The sequence below is a fragment of the Polistes fuscatus genome, unplaced genomic scaffold (genome assembly GCF_010416935.1).
Source record: "Polistes fuscatus isolate 324 unplaced genomic scaffold, CU_Pfus_HIC Scaffold8, whole genome shotgun sequence".
In the NCBI taxonomy this organism is placed as follows: Eukaryota; Metazoa; Arthropoda; class Insecta; order Hymenoptera; family Vespidae; genus Polistes; species Polistes fuscatus.
In genome coordinates, this window is record NW_025113162.1 from 6,431,577 (window position 1) to 6,449,725 (window position 18,149).

Genomic DNA, 18,149 nt, shown 5'->3' on the forward strand with positions numbered 1-18,149 from the left:
AAACCATTGAACGCACGCGTCACCGGCATCAAATAGTTTCTTCGTACGTACGCCGGACACTCGCCGCAACAAGAACCAGACGCGTTTGAATTTCTCAAACTAGATGCGAGATTAGCGAGCGGAGCATTCGAGAGACAATGAGTAAGTTATTTTTCGATTAAACCGCATATACCTGGCAGCTTCGGGAATACTTTATCGCGTTAGTCGTTCGGTTAGAACGTTAGCACGTTGATTTGCGCGGAGTTAGTACATCGAAGGAAGGCGCAGGGTTAACGGGAGAACGGCCACTGAGGGCGCGTCGTTCTCACTATCGCATTGCCCGGCTCCAACGGAATAACCAATAGGAGCCGCGGCAGCGCCGCCATTCTATCGAGTTCGTGGCACGCCCTACAACTTCCTCCATTGTCCTTCTTTCCGGGATACTCTGCGTGGAAGGATGGCTCAGAACAATTATTTTGGGTTTACGCACGGCGGAACGCAATATGGGTACGAATTCGATTGCCTAACATAATTATTAAGTAGTTAGCGTTAAGTTTAGACAAAAATTAACGGGGGTAACGATATTGGCGGGAATAATAAATGTTTATTAATATCGGTGCACGCGATAGCACAGCCGGCTTTGGCCGCCATTTCTTAGCTAACGACTAAGAGCGTCCATCGAGCGTCTTTCCCGGGAACGACTACGATCGAGGTCTTTTTTCGTTTACCTCGTTATTCTATCTTCGCGAATTTATCATTTTTATGTGGTTATGATACTTATTTCATTTATTTTATTGTAAACAGGGCAACCAGCGCTGCTGCTTATCAAACCGGCCAAGCGGGGTACGCAGTAACACCAGCGGCAACTGCCGCTACATATACTCAACGCCCGACTGCAGCAGCAGCTACAGGCTACGAGACTTATCAAGCAGCTGCAGCTGCAGCAGCTTCAGGAACTACATACGCAGGTCAGTCCACAAATGTTATTTTATATGATTACCTAACTACCTAGTTTAGCAATGTCTTCTTTTTATGTTGGTTCTCGCACAATGGTTATCCGTAACCACGTTATTTTATGTCTCATATCTTATTTATAAATTGTGGCCCCTATGGCAAAAGATATCAAATTTGCCTAGCAGTCAATGTTTCATCAATTATTGGTGACCAATCGATTTAGTTCCTTTATGTTTACAATGAAACAATACAAGCCGGTTACTTTCTATTAATACTAATTTCTATTTCTAATTTTTATTATACTTGTTTTATTTAGCTGCAAATCCTGGAACTGTTGCTCAAACATACGATTACGGTTACGGTAGAGCTGCCCCTACAGCTGCTTACGACGCCACTAAAACTTATTATCAACAACCTGCTGCAGCAGCAGCTACTTATACAACTACTGAAACACACTATCAAGCTGCTAAGCCTGCTTATAGTACGACAAGTGCCTATACAGGCACTGCGAGACAAGCTACTACTACAGGACAAGCTAAAACTTATCAAGCATCGAGTACTGCTTATCAACAATCTAATCCCACACAAAGTGCTACGTACTCTTCAGGATACACTGCTCCTGCTACTCCAGCAGCTACACCATCCACAGCGACAAATAGTAAGTTTTCTTTTTTTGTCTATCTTTTCCCATCTATCTTTTTTTCTACTCTTGCAATAATTCTATTACCAAATTTTCAAGTTCTCTGATGACTGCTTACTAACTGTGAAATAGGCATTAATAATATGAAATTGATCCTCTTTAAATTAAAATGATAGCATAAAAATAGAATTACAAATGCTTGAGAATTTGACAACAGTCAGTATTTTTATTTCTATGCATTAAAAATGCAGGCACGTGTAAATATTTTATGAAATGGTTCGATAGTTTGAAATTGTATAAGGAAAAAAAAAGAGATGATACCTGTTGTCAATGCGATGGTTGACTCCTCTATAGTTTGAGGCTTCAATTTCATTTCCCTTAGAAACGGCAAGTACAACGTATTCCGGCTACGACGCAGCGCTTTACAGCGCTGCGACTATGTATGTAGCCCAACAGAGTGCAAACAGCAATTCGACTAACCAGAAGACTGGAGGTTGGCAGGGCTACGGAGGTAAGGGGTTCAGAACTGGAGGGGGAGGAATGAAGGCAATGCGGCCAAAGCAGCCTCCCAAGCCTCAACAACTTCACTATTGTGATGTCTGTAAGATCAGCTGTGCTGGACCTCAAACTTATCGTGAACACTTGGAAGGGCAAAAGCACAAGAAGAAGGAAGCTTCTTTAAAAGTTCCACAACAGCCCCCACCACGTGGTGCAGGAAATAGTCTACGTTGTGAACTATGCGATGTCACTTGTACGGGTAATGATGCATATGCTGCTCATATCAGAGGTGCCAAACATCAGAAGGTAGTGAAGTTGCATACAAAGCTTGGGAAACCAATACCAAGTGCCGATCCTACCGTTTTGAATCCAAAACCTACTGCAGCAGCTAAAACGACAGGAACTAAGAAGCCCACTGTGACAGCCACTCCTAAAATTAATTTTGTTGCCTGTAAGTTTGTTTTAGATCATATTATTTTTAATTTCAATAATCTTTAAGGGAGTTATTTTCATTGATCGGGCAATCTAATTTTTTGGGAGAATTTTTTTTCTCGAAAAATAAAGAAGATACAAAATTTGAATTGGGCTATCATATTTATTGACCTTTAAAGTAAGTAAATATTACATATAATAATAGGGCATTTGTCCAAATTTTGGAATGGTAGAAATGACGTCTATTTGAAGGTCATGTTGCCAAATGTATATAAATTGACGATGTTCCTTGCATTTATTTTAATCAAATGTTCAAAATTATTTTATTTTTCTCTTATTTTTTCAGAAAATAGGAAGTATTTGTTGATTTTTGTTTTAGTAGGTCAAATGAGGAAGAAGTTAATTGCAAATGAAATGAGTTCCTATTAGAAATTAATCAATCAATCATTTTTTAAGTTATCAAGGGTGCCAATTCATGAACATGAGTTTTGAAAAAAAACGCATTCAGAGTTTTAAAAGAATATCAAAGGCCGATAAAATCAATATTCCTATTCTTTCATCTTCATTTTTCAAACGGCCAATACTATTCTCCTCATCCCTCTTTCAGATTAACGAGAAAGTTTCATTTTCTTCTTCTCCATTCTTATTGCTCCATCGTAGATATAAATCCTTTAATGAAAATGCACTGAGTTTTAAATACGTTGCAATTTCAATAGTTTTATTACCACAATATAATGTACTGCTTACTTCAAATTTCTATGTTCAAGTAATCAGACTTTGATTGTTTTGAGTGTTGGATCCGAGACATATTTCCAAAATATTATATCTGCAATATTAGATTTTCATACATTTTATCACATTAATCTTATCACAATTTAAGTTTTTTTACGTCACTTACATTGACTTTGGTACCATATGGACCAAAATAATGCTGTGGATTTTCATTCGAGGAACTATAGTAATTTATCCATCTAGATATCTTTCATAGTTTCAACCAGTTTAAAACTTATCTGCATAATCGATCCATGATATATGTTCCAGTTCTTAATCATTTTCCTTGTTAATTTTTCCACACGTTTTCCACCTTTGTGGAAACCAATCTGATGCCCCTCTTTTTTTCACATGGCAACAACTGTGCTGTCATATTGATCACAAATTCTTATCCCATTGTTCCGTTTAAGTAAATTTATCTTAAATGCACTTGCAAAAGATATGTTGTAAAGTGAAACGATTTTCAGAAAAATGTTGACCGTTTTTCGTCTGACTTGTAACTGTGAAATTCACTTTGTAACACTTTTCCAAGCCTACATTTACTAGGAAAAAATCGATAGTCATTCGCCAAGAGGTTCGAACGGAACTGAGTTTCTTTGTTCCTGTAGGAAACTCAGATATAGATGGAGTCCTAATACTTCTACTTATCTTCCCCTTATACATAGATAGGGTGGGGGAGTTATTTATACAAAAGGGAAGCCTTAGAGTTGGTCTCTTACATAGCCGCCATGATGTTATTTTTCGTACGGCGCATGCACACTCAAACATCATTTCTACCATTTCTTTTTCTTTTTTTTCGATGTTTAGATAATTCTATCAGGAAAAGCAATCAAAGAAAATTAACATGACAGTAGACAAAATTTCTTTTATTTACTTTGATCAATGAGAATACTTTCTTAAACGAATTATGATATTAATTTTGAAATATTTCAGTACAACTTTGCGTTTGATAGAAAACAAGGAATTTCAATCGTAAATCATGTAATCCTAATCTTTAATTACAGCTGGCAACTTAGGTACTGTTAATCAAAATCAAACGACTGAAATAAAAACAGAAGAAACAGTTGCAGAAGAGACTGTAGAAGAAACAGCAGTAGATGAAAAAGATATACAACCAGTTGGTCAGGAATATATAGAAGAGAATAAGTCTGAAGATGGAAAGATCATAAGCTTTAACTGCAAACTTTGCGAATGTCGCTTTAACGATCCTAATGCCAAAGATATGCACATGAAGGGAAGACGCCATCGATTTGCTTATAAAAAGAAGGTTAATCCTGATCTTGTTGTTGATATGAAGCCAAGTCTTAAACAAAGAAAAATGTTGGAAGAAAAATTACGTCGACAACAAATGCGAGATGAATTTCTACGACGTAGAGAAGAAATTAATCAATTAGGTCCAATGGGACCAATGATGGACGAGGAAATGATTTATTGGGAAGAACGACGTAGATATGAAGAAGAGTGTGAATATTTTGAATGGTACAGAAGATACGGGCGTACACCGGGTGGACCTCTACCAAGACCCTTCCCAGGACCGCCACCAATGTTGATGTTTCCTGGGCCACAAAGGCGACCTGACTCGTCCGATGATAAACACGTATTAGCTCATCATTCGACTATATATCCTAAGGAACAAGAACTGCTGGCAGTTCAAAAAATTGTTTCACATACTGAAAAGGCTTTGAAGTTTGTGTCGGATGCGTTAGCAGAAGCTGGTAAGATTTATTCTAACTTTGAATCTGATTTATTTCTTTATCATTAACGCAAATTTTCATAGTTTTTAATGACATTGATTATCTTACATTACAGGTAAGAAAACAGTTACTCCTGTTACTACTACAACTGCTACTCCTACGACTCCGACGGCTGCCAATACGCAAATCATTTCACCAGATTCTATAAAGAAAGAGGAAGGAGATAAAAAGAAGGTAGCACAACCACAGAAAGAAGATGGCAGCGATGGCAATCTTTTCTCATTCCAAAAGGAAAAAGAAGATTCGAGAATATTGCGAGGTGTTATGCGCGTTGGAAATTTAGCTAAGGGACTTTTATTGTCTGGCGACAATCACGTATGTCTTGTTGTGTTGTGTGCTGAGAAACCTACAAGGTATGCGATAGAAGTAAATCATTTTTAACAATCTAATTATTTTGAAAATTTGATAGTTGAGATCTTAATCATTTTTCTTTTAGGACATTGTTGAACAAGGTTGCTGAAATTTTACCAGCCCAATTAAAAATCGTATCATCAGAAGATACTTACAACGTTGGGAAACATCCAGAATCTGCTGCCCTTACCGTTTCCGGAGGATCAGTAACAGTCAGTGTAACGCTGACCAGTCCTCTCATGCGTGAAACGCCTAAAACAGTGGCAACAGCAGGTGATTTAATTGTTTTATATTTTCATTATGGCCAAGAAAAGGATAGGTCGAAAGGATTTAATCGAATATCTTATATAATATGAAGAATAATTAATTTCTTATACGATACTACTTCTTAATCGTGTGTGTACGCTTATATAAATTTCGTTTGTTCTTTTCGTGGCCTTGGAAGAATTTTTGTAATTTTCTTAAGCACACCAGGAGATGCAGGGTGGCAGCCTCAAGGACACTTCAACGGTTGCCAGTGTACATATACGTTAATAGCATATAATATATAAAGTTTATTTCTCATTTATCAACACAGCTGCGTTTAGTGTGTCCACGACCGAGAATTATGGCTTTAACTTCTACATAACACTTATGAATGTGAATGTAGATGAATTATATATATGCATATTATATATTTGTATATATAATACGTGATAATTAAGTAGGTAATATGAATTCACTAACGGAAAAGAGAGAGCGTAAACTTGATACGATTTTAATACGTTTACTTTGATTTATTTCATTTACACTGTTAGTAATAGTTACAAAACTTGACCGACGATAGTTGAGCTAGAGTCTCCAGTATAATAATGACAGAGCATTAATGGACATTGTTATATATAAATACGTGGACACGCTTCTGACATGAGGAAACAACGCTGAGGCAATCTTAAAACTATGGACTTTTTGATCATGCATTAACCATGAAAAAACCCTCTCTGTCATCGAATGCTGTACGCATGTAATGCAATGTGCGGTTTACTACCTATCCCAACCGATCATTCTATACGGTGGTATTACCTTTTAGTAAAAGATCGATACTAGGAGATGGTACTACCAAATTAAATAGAATCATCGGTCGTTCTTTTAATTAACAGATCATTATTAATAAAATCTGAAAAAGAACGTGTGCGATTTGGGGTGACACGTGCCGTTGCAAGGTACTACATTCGATCAGGCTTATTTTTGTTTTGATGGCATTTTGTAATAGATGAAACCTGTCAAATAGAAATAAAAAAAAAATAAAAAAAGAAAAATAATAATTTAAAAAAAAAAAAATAAATAAAAAGAATAAAAAAGCAAATTTACTTAAGTTATAGACACATAATAATAATAGAGGGAAAATCCCAAACTTCTGGGCATGATCAAACACTCTAAGTGTTGTCTAAGCGTGTTGTGCTTTCTTTGTTGGAATCCCAGATAATGCTGGACAGCAGCAACAGGGAGCTGCTCAACCACAAACCACGCCCGCGACGCCAGCTGTGACGAAACCAGATCCACCAGATGTACTTCCCAAGGCTAAGTGTTTGGAGGCTTTAGCTGCACTCAGGCATGCCAAGTGGTTTCAGGTTTGAATAAAATAACATCTCAGTTCAAGATCTCGAATTGTCGGGTGCCATTTAATTGGCCCTTTTTTTACGCCGATTGTTTTCTCTTATTTTTATCCGAATTAAAAAGAAACGCGAGACGCCGTGCAAGTTCTCCTCTCTCTCTCTGTCCGCAAAACAATATAAGAAAGATTAAAAAAAAAAATAATAAAAAAATACATAAAAAAGAAAACAAGAACAACAGGAACGAAAAATTTAAAAGAGCAGTCTTAGAACTTCCAGCCTTGTGACAATTTTATTTTTATCATTACCTTCTCGTTATTATACTAACGCGATTCCGTCTGAAACGTCTATTATTCATATTCGATATTTTTTTTAAAATATTTACCCGGTACTAAATGGACTTTGTTCACTGATACGATTTTTAGTCTCTGTATATATTTTTATATCTATATGTATATATATACATATATTTATATATTTAAACGATTTATTAAAATGAAAAGTACAATAATAGAAGGATTATCACATGTACCAGTGGCATAGTTCGTTTGCTTACAATTTATATATGTAGATAGATGTATATGATTCTATAACAATAGATTTATTTTTTTTCTTAAGGGAACTAACCGAATGTGAAATTGGATGATTTCGGGCAAGGAATCCCAAGCAACATGTAAATGTCTAACGTTCTCTACCATTAACATTTACATTTGCTTTGCTTTTATTCGTATTTTATTCGATATCCAGAATAATAGGAAACTATCTTATAGTACATCATTTCTCTCTCTCGCTCTCTTTCTCTTTCTCTGTTTCTCAAGGTACCATTTCTCATAAGAGAAGAGATAGTTTTGTTTATTTTGTTTATATACTCTACTTTGAATTGCTTTTTGCGATAAGCTTGTTCATTATTCTGGATCAATTTGAATGCGCTGTAGCCTAGACTGAGTCTGTTCTAGGTCTGTCTTAGATAAAAGAAATTCAATTTATATATTATCATCTATATATAAGAATAAATAATAAGGAAAAATAAATTTGTCATTTGGTTCAATCGATTAAAAAGAAATACCGCGTTGGCAATATTGTTACACAATTTTAATTATTAAAGAGACAGACAAGCACAAACACACAGTGGTGTCATAACTATACCGGGTGTTTTTGCGAATAATTAATTATTAATTTAATTTTTGATTTATATATATACATATATATTTAGATTGCATAAAATTAAACGCAAGTTTCTTATCTCTTTCTTATTCCGACATTAAATTAATTTTTTTTCATATTTATGGTAGGAACTTATATGATCCAGGAATAAATATTTATTAATATAAACACCCGGTAATATTGATATGGGCTAATATTTAGGAGTTATAGGCACGAGGCTGGAAGGATAGCTAAAGCCCACACAAAGCAAATATAAAAAGCTAGTTTAGGGTTATATCGTCACTTCTATCTCTCTTTGAAGACTCACAAGTGATATTGACTCTTATATTTAATTACAATTTTTCATTTGATAATCCTATTCAACAGGCTAGAGCAACTTCACTGCAGAGCTGCGTAATGGTCATTCGCATAATGCGCGATCTCTGTAATCGTGTACCTACGTGGGGACCTTTGAATCCATGGGTTAGTAATTTTTTCATATATATTGTTATTATTATTATTATTATTATTATTATTATTATTATTTACGTATATATGTAATATTATATTATAGGCACTAGAATTATTGACTGAAAAAGTAATCAGCACAGCTGGAGTACCTCTTAGTCCAGGTGAAGCCTTACGAAGACTTTTGGAGTGCGTTGCTGGAGGCATATTATTATTAGGTGGTCCAGGTAATTAAATCCCTTTAGCAAAGATTATTTTTATTATTCCCCTTATTTAATAGATAATTATAATAAGTTTAACCAATAATACATATGATGAACCCGATGACGAGACTGAGCATTATTATAATACTAAGCGCTGATCTTGAAATCGAGTTTTTCGATTACTTGTTTTGGTGTTTAGTAATATGTAATAGTGCATAGAGGAATTGAAAATCTGATAAACAAATGTTAACAAGACCAATATAATATTGAATTGATTTGACAAATAAGTAATATAATGAATTACTTATCTTCAATTTTAGGATTATCTGATCCATGCGAGAAAGAACCAGTCGATGCGATAGGTAATATGTCAGCTCAACAAAGAGAAGACATAACAGCTTCGGCTCAACATGCACTAAGATTAGTTGCATTTCGTCAAATTCATAAGGTTCTTGGTATGGAACAATTACCACCACCAAAATATAAGGGTAGATTTGCGAGAAAGCGAAGACGAGACAATAGCAACGGAGAAGGGACTGACAGTGAAGCTTCTAAAAAGGACAAAAAAGCTGAGGAGATCAAAATGGAGACTGACTCCAAGTAGATCTACTAAAAGAACACATTCGCATTATGAATTTACCCATAACTTATATAATATAAGAGAACTTTCCCTCGTGTCAATTGCTTGTTTAAAAAGATATATTTATGAATTAGGATGAGACATTAACAAGAATAGAAAATGAAACTTGTAACTCTTGCTAGAACGACTTCACAACACAACAATAATGATGATAATTATGATAACTACGATGATGATAGTAACAGGCAAACATATTTTGACATTACACAAAATATATAAATTATATATTAATTGTTTATATAATTAATATGTAATTTTTATAATTTCAAAAAGACTTAATTTTTTTTATGAAAATCTATTAGTTTAATATTCAAATATTGTAATTATTATTTTATTGTATTTTAAGGGGTAGTATTTATTTTGAAATACGGGTTAATAATTCTTTCTCTTGATGTCTCTAGTATTCATTATAGGTTTTGTTTTTTTCCTCTTCCTGCAGTTATATTTTAAGGGTTTTATTGCGAATTTAATAATCAGCTATTATCCTCAAATTCATTCAATGAGATTGACATGTTAACTTGTGAAATGTAAGACCACAACCTTCTTAAATGTCAAAGAAAAATAAGAAGATGTGCATGTATCTTCAATGAAATATCTCCATGATTATATTAGGATTATTATTATTGTTGATCTTTCCCAAACAGGCAATTGGTACGATTAGCGTCAATAATAGGTTTTGTCGAAGGAAATGATGGATGCATTAGTTTTGAATACATATTTAGCTATGTTTCAAAGTTAAATAGTGTAATGATGCAGAAAATTTGGAAATTTAATGTGAAAAGCAAAAAAAATGAAATTAAGTGAAAAGCAATGGTGATTGATGATGACGATGATGATAATGACGATGATGATAATGATAAAATGATGATGATGATGTGGTCATGATGATGATGATGATGATGTGGTCATGATGATGATGATGATGTGGTAATGATGATGATGATGATGTGGTAATGATGATGATGATGATGTGGTAATGATGATGATGATGTGGTAATGATGATGATGATGTGGTAATGATGATGATGATGTGGTAATGATGATGATGATGATCATGATGATGACGACGATGATGGACATTTTTAAGTTTGATGAAAGCTAATTGTAGGTCTAGGATATGCAAAGATTTTGTGTGTATGTTGTGTGTGTAGTCATACATAAGTGCAAAGCAATCTGGCTGCACTGAATTCACTTATTAGCAACAGCATACGACTATTCCGTGTACATTAAGCAGAAGATTCCAAGAACGTACATTTTATTTACACAAGTCGATCGACGCTTAAAATAGATTAAAATCTGGTAAATTATTATTACTACAAAAGCGTTGTTGAAATAAAAGAAATTCAATTACGAGTTTCGCAGTTCTATTCTAAATCTTCTCGTACCGGTTATTAAATTATGAGAGAAAAACAAAATTAATTACATTTTTACACATAATATTCTTTTTTTTTTTGTTCCATTGTGTGTATGGATCTTCTGTTGTACTTTGAAGTCATCATTGAATAAATCCACATGCATGATAATAAATATGTAAATTTTCCTTCTTCACTTCTCCACATACCTATGTATATGTATTATGAAATAGTTTTTTCATAATATAAATATATATATATATATTTTTTTTTTGATAACTGAAAAATTTTTTCTAATGCATCGCTATTGCACACACATTTCTATATATTAATTCATAATTGAACTAGTAAGAAGAGGCCACACACACAATAGCACAGCAGGAACATATGAAGTAAAAAACGAACGAAGAATTAACAGCTAAATGGAAAAGTTTGAATTATATTTAACAATCTGATTATTTGACACAGAATCGAGATTGGATTTAAAATAAAAATAATAAATATTATCTTTAGATGAGATGTGTTCTCGATTAGCAAAATATAATATGGAATGGTCAAAGAGTAAGCAAAAATATTTCTCTTGTGTATAGAACTTCAAAGATCATTTAAAAGAAATTATCTTGAAAGTTTCATTTAAAATGAAGTAAGAATATTTGTCAATTAAATAAGATCTTTCTTTTTAATGTACTTTCTTAATTCTATTTAACAAATTTAATTAAGTATATATGTGTTTCAAAACGGTACCAAGATGAACATGGCACTATCATTTCCTATTTTACAGTATTAAAGTCTTAAACTTATTTGTAAATAACCAGTGTTAGTATTTCATTTTTTGTCTCGCTAATGTATTTTCATCCATCCCCCTCAATAGTAGAATTATCAAATACTTCACTGTCATGTGATGTAAGATAAATACTATAGTTTATCCTGTATTCTTGTGGATCATTTAAATTTTGTACATATGCGTTGGATAAAATTAACTAAAAATGAAAGGAAAAAAGTTATAAATTAAAACGGAGTAAGCTTGAGTTCTTTTAGAAGATCAAAATAATACATTTAAAATTGTCAAACTTATTTTTTCTTTTTTCGTTTTTTAAAAATTCAAAGCAAATCAGGAAATACATCCCACGTTATAACAAAATGTAAGTTAAGTATACCAAAAGAATTTATGATAACGAATATATTTCCTTTCTCCTCTATTACATCTGCATGAGAACAAAATATTTATGAAGGGAAATAATTCGAGTATTTGAACACGCGACTTTTTATAATTTTAATAGTTATCACGATTATTAACTTTCATATACTTATGTTTACTTGTACTTAATTCTTAAGTATTCGGACAAAAATGTACAGTATTTAGTTCCTCTTTTTTTTACCTGACATATGCTAATATATATGAATTTTAACGAGAAATTCTTGAAGTATGGTATATAGTTATATTAGGTTGAAGAAAAAGAAATCTATTATTTTTAAGTTTATTTCAAGACAAAAATAATGGATTTCTTTTTCTTCAACCTAATATATATCTAATGTATATCTCTCTTTCTCTCTTGTATTTCTACGTTTCAAATCATCTTTTTGTTCGTAGATTGTTACATTACCTATCATTACTTTTATAAAAGTTGTGATTTATTCTTGTTTTATTTTAATAATACATAACGTATTAATAGCAACAGTGAGACCAAAAGTATTTGTCTAATTATATAGGTATACGTATCATATTTTTTTGTTAAGTTATTTGGGGTAAACAAAAACAGTATAATTAGTGTCTTTGTAATGACTTTCAAATGATACTTTAGGTAAGTATATAATTAATTATTTTAAACACACGCATATTATTTAATAGAAATGTAAAATAATACTTTTGTTAACGTTTCAATGTTATTTGTATTTATTTGAGAAGAAATATTTAATAATATTAAATAAAAAGAAACAAAATTATTTTCAGGTCGTTCTTTGTATCCAAAACTACATTGTGTTATTTATATATTTGATTTATTTTTAGTATCCATAAGTACAAGGAAATATCCGATTTTCCTTGGAAATATAAATTGTTATTTTTAAATGCATCATTAAAGAATGAAATGCATCATTAAAGAATGAAATGCATCAACAAACGAATATGAGTAAACAAAAATATGTGTTGCATCATATTTACGACTATTGTGATATTTCATGAGTCTATCGTATTCAATGATAATGAATATTTCCTATTGTATTAGTAATCTTCTATAAATACGAAATTTTTCGAGATAGTACTAGAATATGATTAATGAATTATTTGAAATGAGTTGCAATATTTTTATCGCATGTATATATGCTTTTAGATTCACGTATCAAATGTTGAAATGAGCTTTGTAAGTAAATGATAGAAAGATATCATATAATGAAATAATATATAATCATTTTAATTTATTTGACTTTTACGGTAATATTTAAGAACTAGCAAAGAGCAAATTAGAATAGAAAACAAAGATGTTTGTTGTAAGATAATAAGTCTTGGTATTTTTTCTTAAAAGATAAGGAGAATTTGATTAACATTTATCTACTTCGTATGCATACATATGTTATATACGATTATCTATTACACATATTAAAGCCAACGTTAATGCACTTGTATATATGTATGTGCCAGATATTAAATATTGGTTCACATTTATTGATTTGTTAAAAAGGATGACTTTTTTCTTTTGTTAGTTTAACAGCGCTATCTATTTCCGGTTCTTAGAAAGACGTTATATAAAATATTAGGCTTATTGAAGAAGCATAAATTAGTTAATCAAATTTCCAGTTAAACAAGGTAACCAAATATTGTATTAATCAATTGATGTATTAAATATATTAAAAATAAATAGATTTAATGAGTTAGAAAGGAGAATATGAGCTATTAAACGGATAAAGAATACTCTCCATTTTTCTTTGTTTGATAGTCCAATACGATGTTGCTACGCAAACGGTTTCTCGAGCAACCAAGTACGTTGTGATCCAATCAGCTTTTCCCAAGAATTTTCTCGAACCAATCATATGCAGTTGCTGCGTCATTCCACCAGAGCTATATAAAAGAAAGGGTTCCAAACCTCGCCTCAGTTCTGTGAGAATCGCTAAAGATAGTTCTTGTGAGTCTATTTGCTGTGACATTTTGATAAATTATCTTTGATTTTTGCAAAGCTACGTTACATTTAAATCAGGTGAGTTTATTTTTTAACATATTAAATCTTTACTTACGAATTTGTATTTTTTAAAAGCTAGTATATTCGAAGTAACTATATGTTTTATTAATTTATGTCAATGTCATTTGTGTTATAAGATACTGTCATTTCTTTTCTTTTTTTTTATTCTTTTCTAATATTAAAGCAAATAATAAATATGGTTAAATTATTATGAAATAATCTCGACTTTTCTTAAAAATCATATCAATTAATGTAATTAATTATATATATTAATATATATTATAAATAAATGAAAATATATTATTTATCATATATTATAAAAAAGTAAAAGAAACTGTTGTAACGGACAGTAGTCCGTTAAAGATCGGTTAAAATTTGTGCGCAGTAACAGAAAACAAAATGGTGGATATTGATCCGATTAGTGACGCAACTACATCCGTTAGCCGTTAGCTTTATGCTCGTATGACTTTCTATACGACTACGTCAGCCATCTTATTGCTTAGTTGATCGAACTATTTTTCATTTTCTTGTAAATTACTGCATGTAACTTCAATTTGATTTTAATTGTGACATCGAATTTCTGTTTTTAGGAAATATGCAGATCTTTGTAAAGACTCTGACGGGTAAAACAATAACCCTCGAGGTCGAAGCCTCTGATACTATTGAAAATGTAAAAGCAAAAATCCAGGATAAAGAGGGTATCCCACCTGATCAACAAAGATTAATCTTTGCTGGAAAACAACTTGAAGACGGGCGTACATTGTCTGATTATAATATCCAAAAGGAATCTACTTTGCATTTAGTACTTAGACTGAGAGGTGGAATGCAGATTTTTGTGAAGACTCTTACTGGTAAAACCATTACTCTGGAAGTTGAAGCATCCGATACTATTGAAAATGTGAAAGCTAAAATTCAAGATAAAGAAGGAATTCCCCCAGATCAGCAAAGATTGATTTTTGCTGGAAAACAACTAGAAGATGGTCGTACTCTTTCTGATTACAATATTCAAAAAGAATCCACTCTACATTTAGTACTTCGTCTTCGAGGTGGTATGCAAATTTTTGTTAAAACTTTGACTGGTAAAACTATTACTTTGGAGGTGGAAGCATCTGACACTATTGAGAATGTGAAAGCAAAAATTCAAGACAAAGAAGGAATTCCCCCAGATCAGCAAAGATTGATTTTTGCTGGAAAACAACTAGAAGATGGTCGTACTCTTTCTGATTACAATATTCAAAAAGAATCCACTCTACATTTAGTACTTCGTCTTCGAGGTGGTATGCAAATTTTTGTTAAAACTTTGACTGGTAAAACTATTACTTTGGAGGTGGAAGCATCAGACACTATTGAGAATGTAAAAGCAAAAATTCAAGACAAAGAGGGTATTCCTCCAGATCAGCAAAGGTTAATCTTTGCCGGTAAGCAATTAGAAGATGGGCGTACACTTTCAGACTACAATATCCAGAAGGAGTCCACTCTCCATCTTGTACTCAGACTGCGTGGTGGAATGCAGATCTTTGTTAAAACTCTTACTGGTAAAACTATCACTTTGGAAGTAGAAGCATCAGACACTATTGAGAATGTAAAGGCAAAAATTCAAGATAAGGAAGGAATCCCACCAGATCAACAAAGGTTAATTTTTGCTGGTAAGCAACTAGAAGATGGACGTACACTTTCAGACTACAATATCCAGAAGGAGTCCACTCTCCATCTTGTACTTAGACTGCGTGGTGGAATGCAAATTTTTGTTAAAACTCTTACTGGTAAAACTATTACTTTGGAGGTGGAAGCATCTGACACTATTGAAAATGTTAAGGCCAAAATTCAAGACAAAGAAGGAATCCCCCCAGATCAGCAAAGGTTAATCTTTGCTGGTAAGCAATTAGAAGATGGGCGTACTTTATCTGACTATAATATTCAAAAAGAATCTACTCTTCACCTTGTACTCAGACTTCGTGGTGGAATGCAAATCTTTGTTAAAACTCTTACTGGAAAAACAATTACTTTGGAAGTTGAAGCTTCAGATACGATAGAAAATGTAAAGGCAAAAATTCAAGATAAGGAAGGGATTCCCCCAGATCAGCAAAGGTTAATCTTTGCCGGTAAGCAATTAGAAGATGGGCGTACACTTTCAGACTACAATATCCAGAAGGAGTCCACTCTCCATCTTGTACTTAGACTGCGTGGTGGAATGCAGATCTTTGTTAAAACTCTTACTGGTAAAACTATTACTTTGGAGGTGGAAGCATCTGACACTATTGAAAATGTTAAGGCCAAAATTCAAGACAAAGAAGGAATCCCCCCAGATCAGCAAAGGTTAATCTTTGCTGGTAAGCAACTAGAAGATGGGCGTACTTTATCTGACTATAATATTCAAAAAGAATCTACTCTTCACCTTGTACTCAGACTTCGTGGTGGAATGCAAATTTTTGTTAAAACTTTAACTGGAAAAACAATTACTTTGGAAGTTGAAGCTTCAGATACGATAGAAAATGTAAAGGCAAAAATTCAAGATAAGGAAGGAATCCCACCAGATCAACAAAGGTTAATCTTTGCTGGAAAACAATTAGAAGATGGTCGTACACTGTCTGATTATAATATTCAAAAAGAATCTACTCTTCATTTAGTACTCAGGCTTCGTGGTGGTAGTATGATAATGAACATTTAAAATGTATAAGCCATAATTTAAGACAAGGAAGGTATCCCTCTAGACCAGCAGAGATTGATCCTTGTTCGAAAATCTTTATGAAATGGCAATTACATAGTATTCAGATTAGTATAATGTCTAAAACGTATCCAGTCATCACTTAGTCCTTCGTCTCATAGGAAAAAATTAAATTCTGCCTATTAACTCTTTAACTGTTGCTCGAAAAACCATCAATATACACAATATATATATGCTTAACTTATTTTATTTTAAATCTATTGGCTTAAAAACGAACTTTTTTTTAGTAAATACAATATATTATTACATTGAGTACCTAAGTTATTATACTGTGATAAATTATAAGCTTTCACAACGTGTATTGTTTAATTGTAATTGTACCGAATATTTAATAATATGTCCAACTTAATTTGAAGAAATCTTAAAAAATATCAAACTTTATAAAAAATATTAAACCATTTCCCTCATTTTTAATGCAATCATATTAAATATATAACCAATTTATATTTTTTGTTACATTTGTTTACACGTCGTTATTAATTTCCCTATCTGTATAGTTAAAAGAGATTCCTTTTTCTTTTTTAATTTACAAATTATTAATTTGTTGGAATATAAAGCAATTTTCATCATTCAAATGTAACAATCGTATTTTCGTATTTCTATAATAAGTTCATTTTTCATAATTTTGAATTTATGGCAATTGTGAAGTAATTAAGGGATTTGTACACGCGTTTGTATAAATTGATGGATTTTCGAGAGCGCATATATGCATAATTAAACAATTCAATGTAATATTTGGATCGAATAAAATTCTAGAAGCAAACGTATGATTGTTATTAGACGTTTATTTTCAGTAATTTTTATAGAATAATTTTTTATCATTTGCGAATTAAAAAATAATGTATTGTTATATATAATACTACTGCTAATATATATATCACTTTTTATATATTATTTTAGAAATGATAAATATATTATAAGTATATATATATATATAATATTTTTTTTTTATCATTTGCGAATTAAAAAATAATGTATTGTTATATATAATACTACTACTAATATATATATCACTTTTTATATATTATTTTAGAAATGATAAATATATTATAAGTATATATATATATACATATATATATATATATATATATATATATATATACATTATAATATTAGGAACTATTAATAAATTTTCAAAAATTATAAAACTGTTTTTGTTTTAAACCTTTTTCTTGCATAAGCATTAAGTACCGTTTACAGATAACGATATTCCAGCAACTGATAGAAGTTTTGCGTTTTGCATATAGATGTAGCCACTTACTGCTTTATGTACTGCTGCATAGTAGTTCTAAATATGTTTATAGAAAAAATTAATCACACACACATATTTTTTTATATTTTTTAATATATTTATTATTATGTTTTTGTAATTTGTTTACATAAATATATATGTGGAACGCGAATTTGAAATTTGCAATTTTCAATTTGAAAATTTTATATAATTGGCGCGCTCGGTAGGACGCGCCATCTACTT

At 31.8% G+C, this 18,149-nt stretch overlaps 2 protein-coding genes and 1 long non-coding RNA gene across 5 annotated transcripts; 2 read left to right on the forward strand and 1 right to left on the reverse strand.

The window, feature by feature from the left end:
• On the forward strand, positions 1-9,525 carry LOC122524799 (zinc finger RNA-binding protein). Of its 2 annotated transcripts, XM_043647236.1 has the most exons (12): positions 1-141; positions 217-486; positions 784-947; positions 1,250-1,591; positions 1,956-2,522; positions 4,279-4,989; positions 5,084-5,381; positions 5,465-5,652; positions 6,841-6,989; positions 8,502-8,597; positions 8,689-8,809; positions 9,106-9,525. In XM_043647236.1, the coding sequence occupies exons 2-12, from the start codon at positions 437-439 to the stop codon at positions 9,387-9,389; spliced, it is 2,970 nt and encodes a 989-aa protein (XP_043503171.1). In that variant the 5' UTR covers positions 1-141; positions 217-436; the 3' UTR covers positions 9,390-9,525. The 2 variants fall into 2 exon arrangements, with proteins under 2 accessions (XP_043503171.1, XP_043503170.1); XM_043647235.1 differs by lacking the exon at positions 1-141 and having other exon boundaries at positions 151-486.
• LOC122524800 lies at positions 2,647-4,276 on the reverse strand. Of its 2 annotated transcripts, XR_006305630.1 has the most exons (3): positions 3,402-4,276; positions 3,251-3,329; positions 2,647-3,172 (listed from the first exon to the last, which is right to left on the reverse strand). It is a non-coding gene; the product is annotated as an uncharacterized LOC122524800 (long non-coding RNA). The 2 variants fall into 2 exon arrangements; XR_006305629.1 differs by having other exon boundaries at positions 2,647-3,329.
• A 4,040-nt stretch (positions 9,526-13,565) lies between the features above and the next one.
• On the forward strand, positions 13,566-17,119 carry LOC122524801 (polyubiquitin). Its single transcript, XM_043647238.1, has 4 exons — positions 13,566-13,580; positions 13,711-13,968; positions 14,541-16,295; positions 16,524-17,119. The coding sequence occupies exons 3-4, from the start codon at positions 14,546-14,548 to the stop codon at positions 16,616-16,618; spliced, it is 1,845 nt and encodes a 614-aa protein (XP_043503173.1). The 5' UTR covers positions 13,566-13,580; positions 13,711-13,968; positions 14,541-14,545; the 3' UTR covers positions 16,619-17,119.
• Positions 17,120-18,149: the final 1,030 nt, after the last annotated feature.

What these genes read in the sequence shown, in the direction of transcription:
- LOC122524799 (XM_043647236.1), top strand. Translation starts at nt 437, where the DNA reads ATGGCTCAGAACAATTATTTTGGGTTTACGCACGGCGGAACGCAATAT. An exon ending in CACGGCGGAACGCAATATGG is followed by an intron (nt 487 to 783) that starts GTACGAATTCGA and finishes TATTGTAAACAG; the next exon opens with GGCAACCAGCGCTGCTGCTT. An exon ending in TAAAATTAATTTTGTTGCCT is followed by an intron (nt 2,523 to 4,278) that starts GTAAGTTTGTTT and finishes CTTTAATTACAG; the next exon opens with CTGGCAACTTAGGTACTGTT.
- LOC122524801 (XM_043647238.1), top strand. Translation starts at nt 14,546, where the DNA reads ATGCAGATCTTTGTAAAGACTCTGACGGGTAAAACAATAACCCTCGAG. An exon ending in TGCTGGTAAGCAACTAGAAG is followed by an intron (nt 16,296 to 16,523) that starts ATGGGCGTACTT and finishes AACAATTAGAAG; the next exon opens with ATGGTCGTACACTGTCTGAT.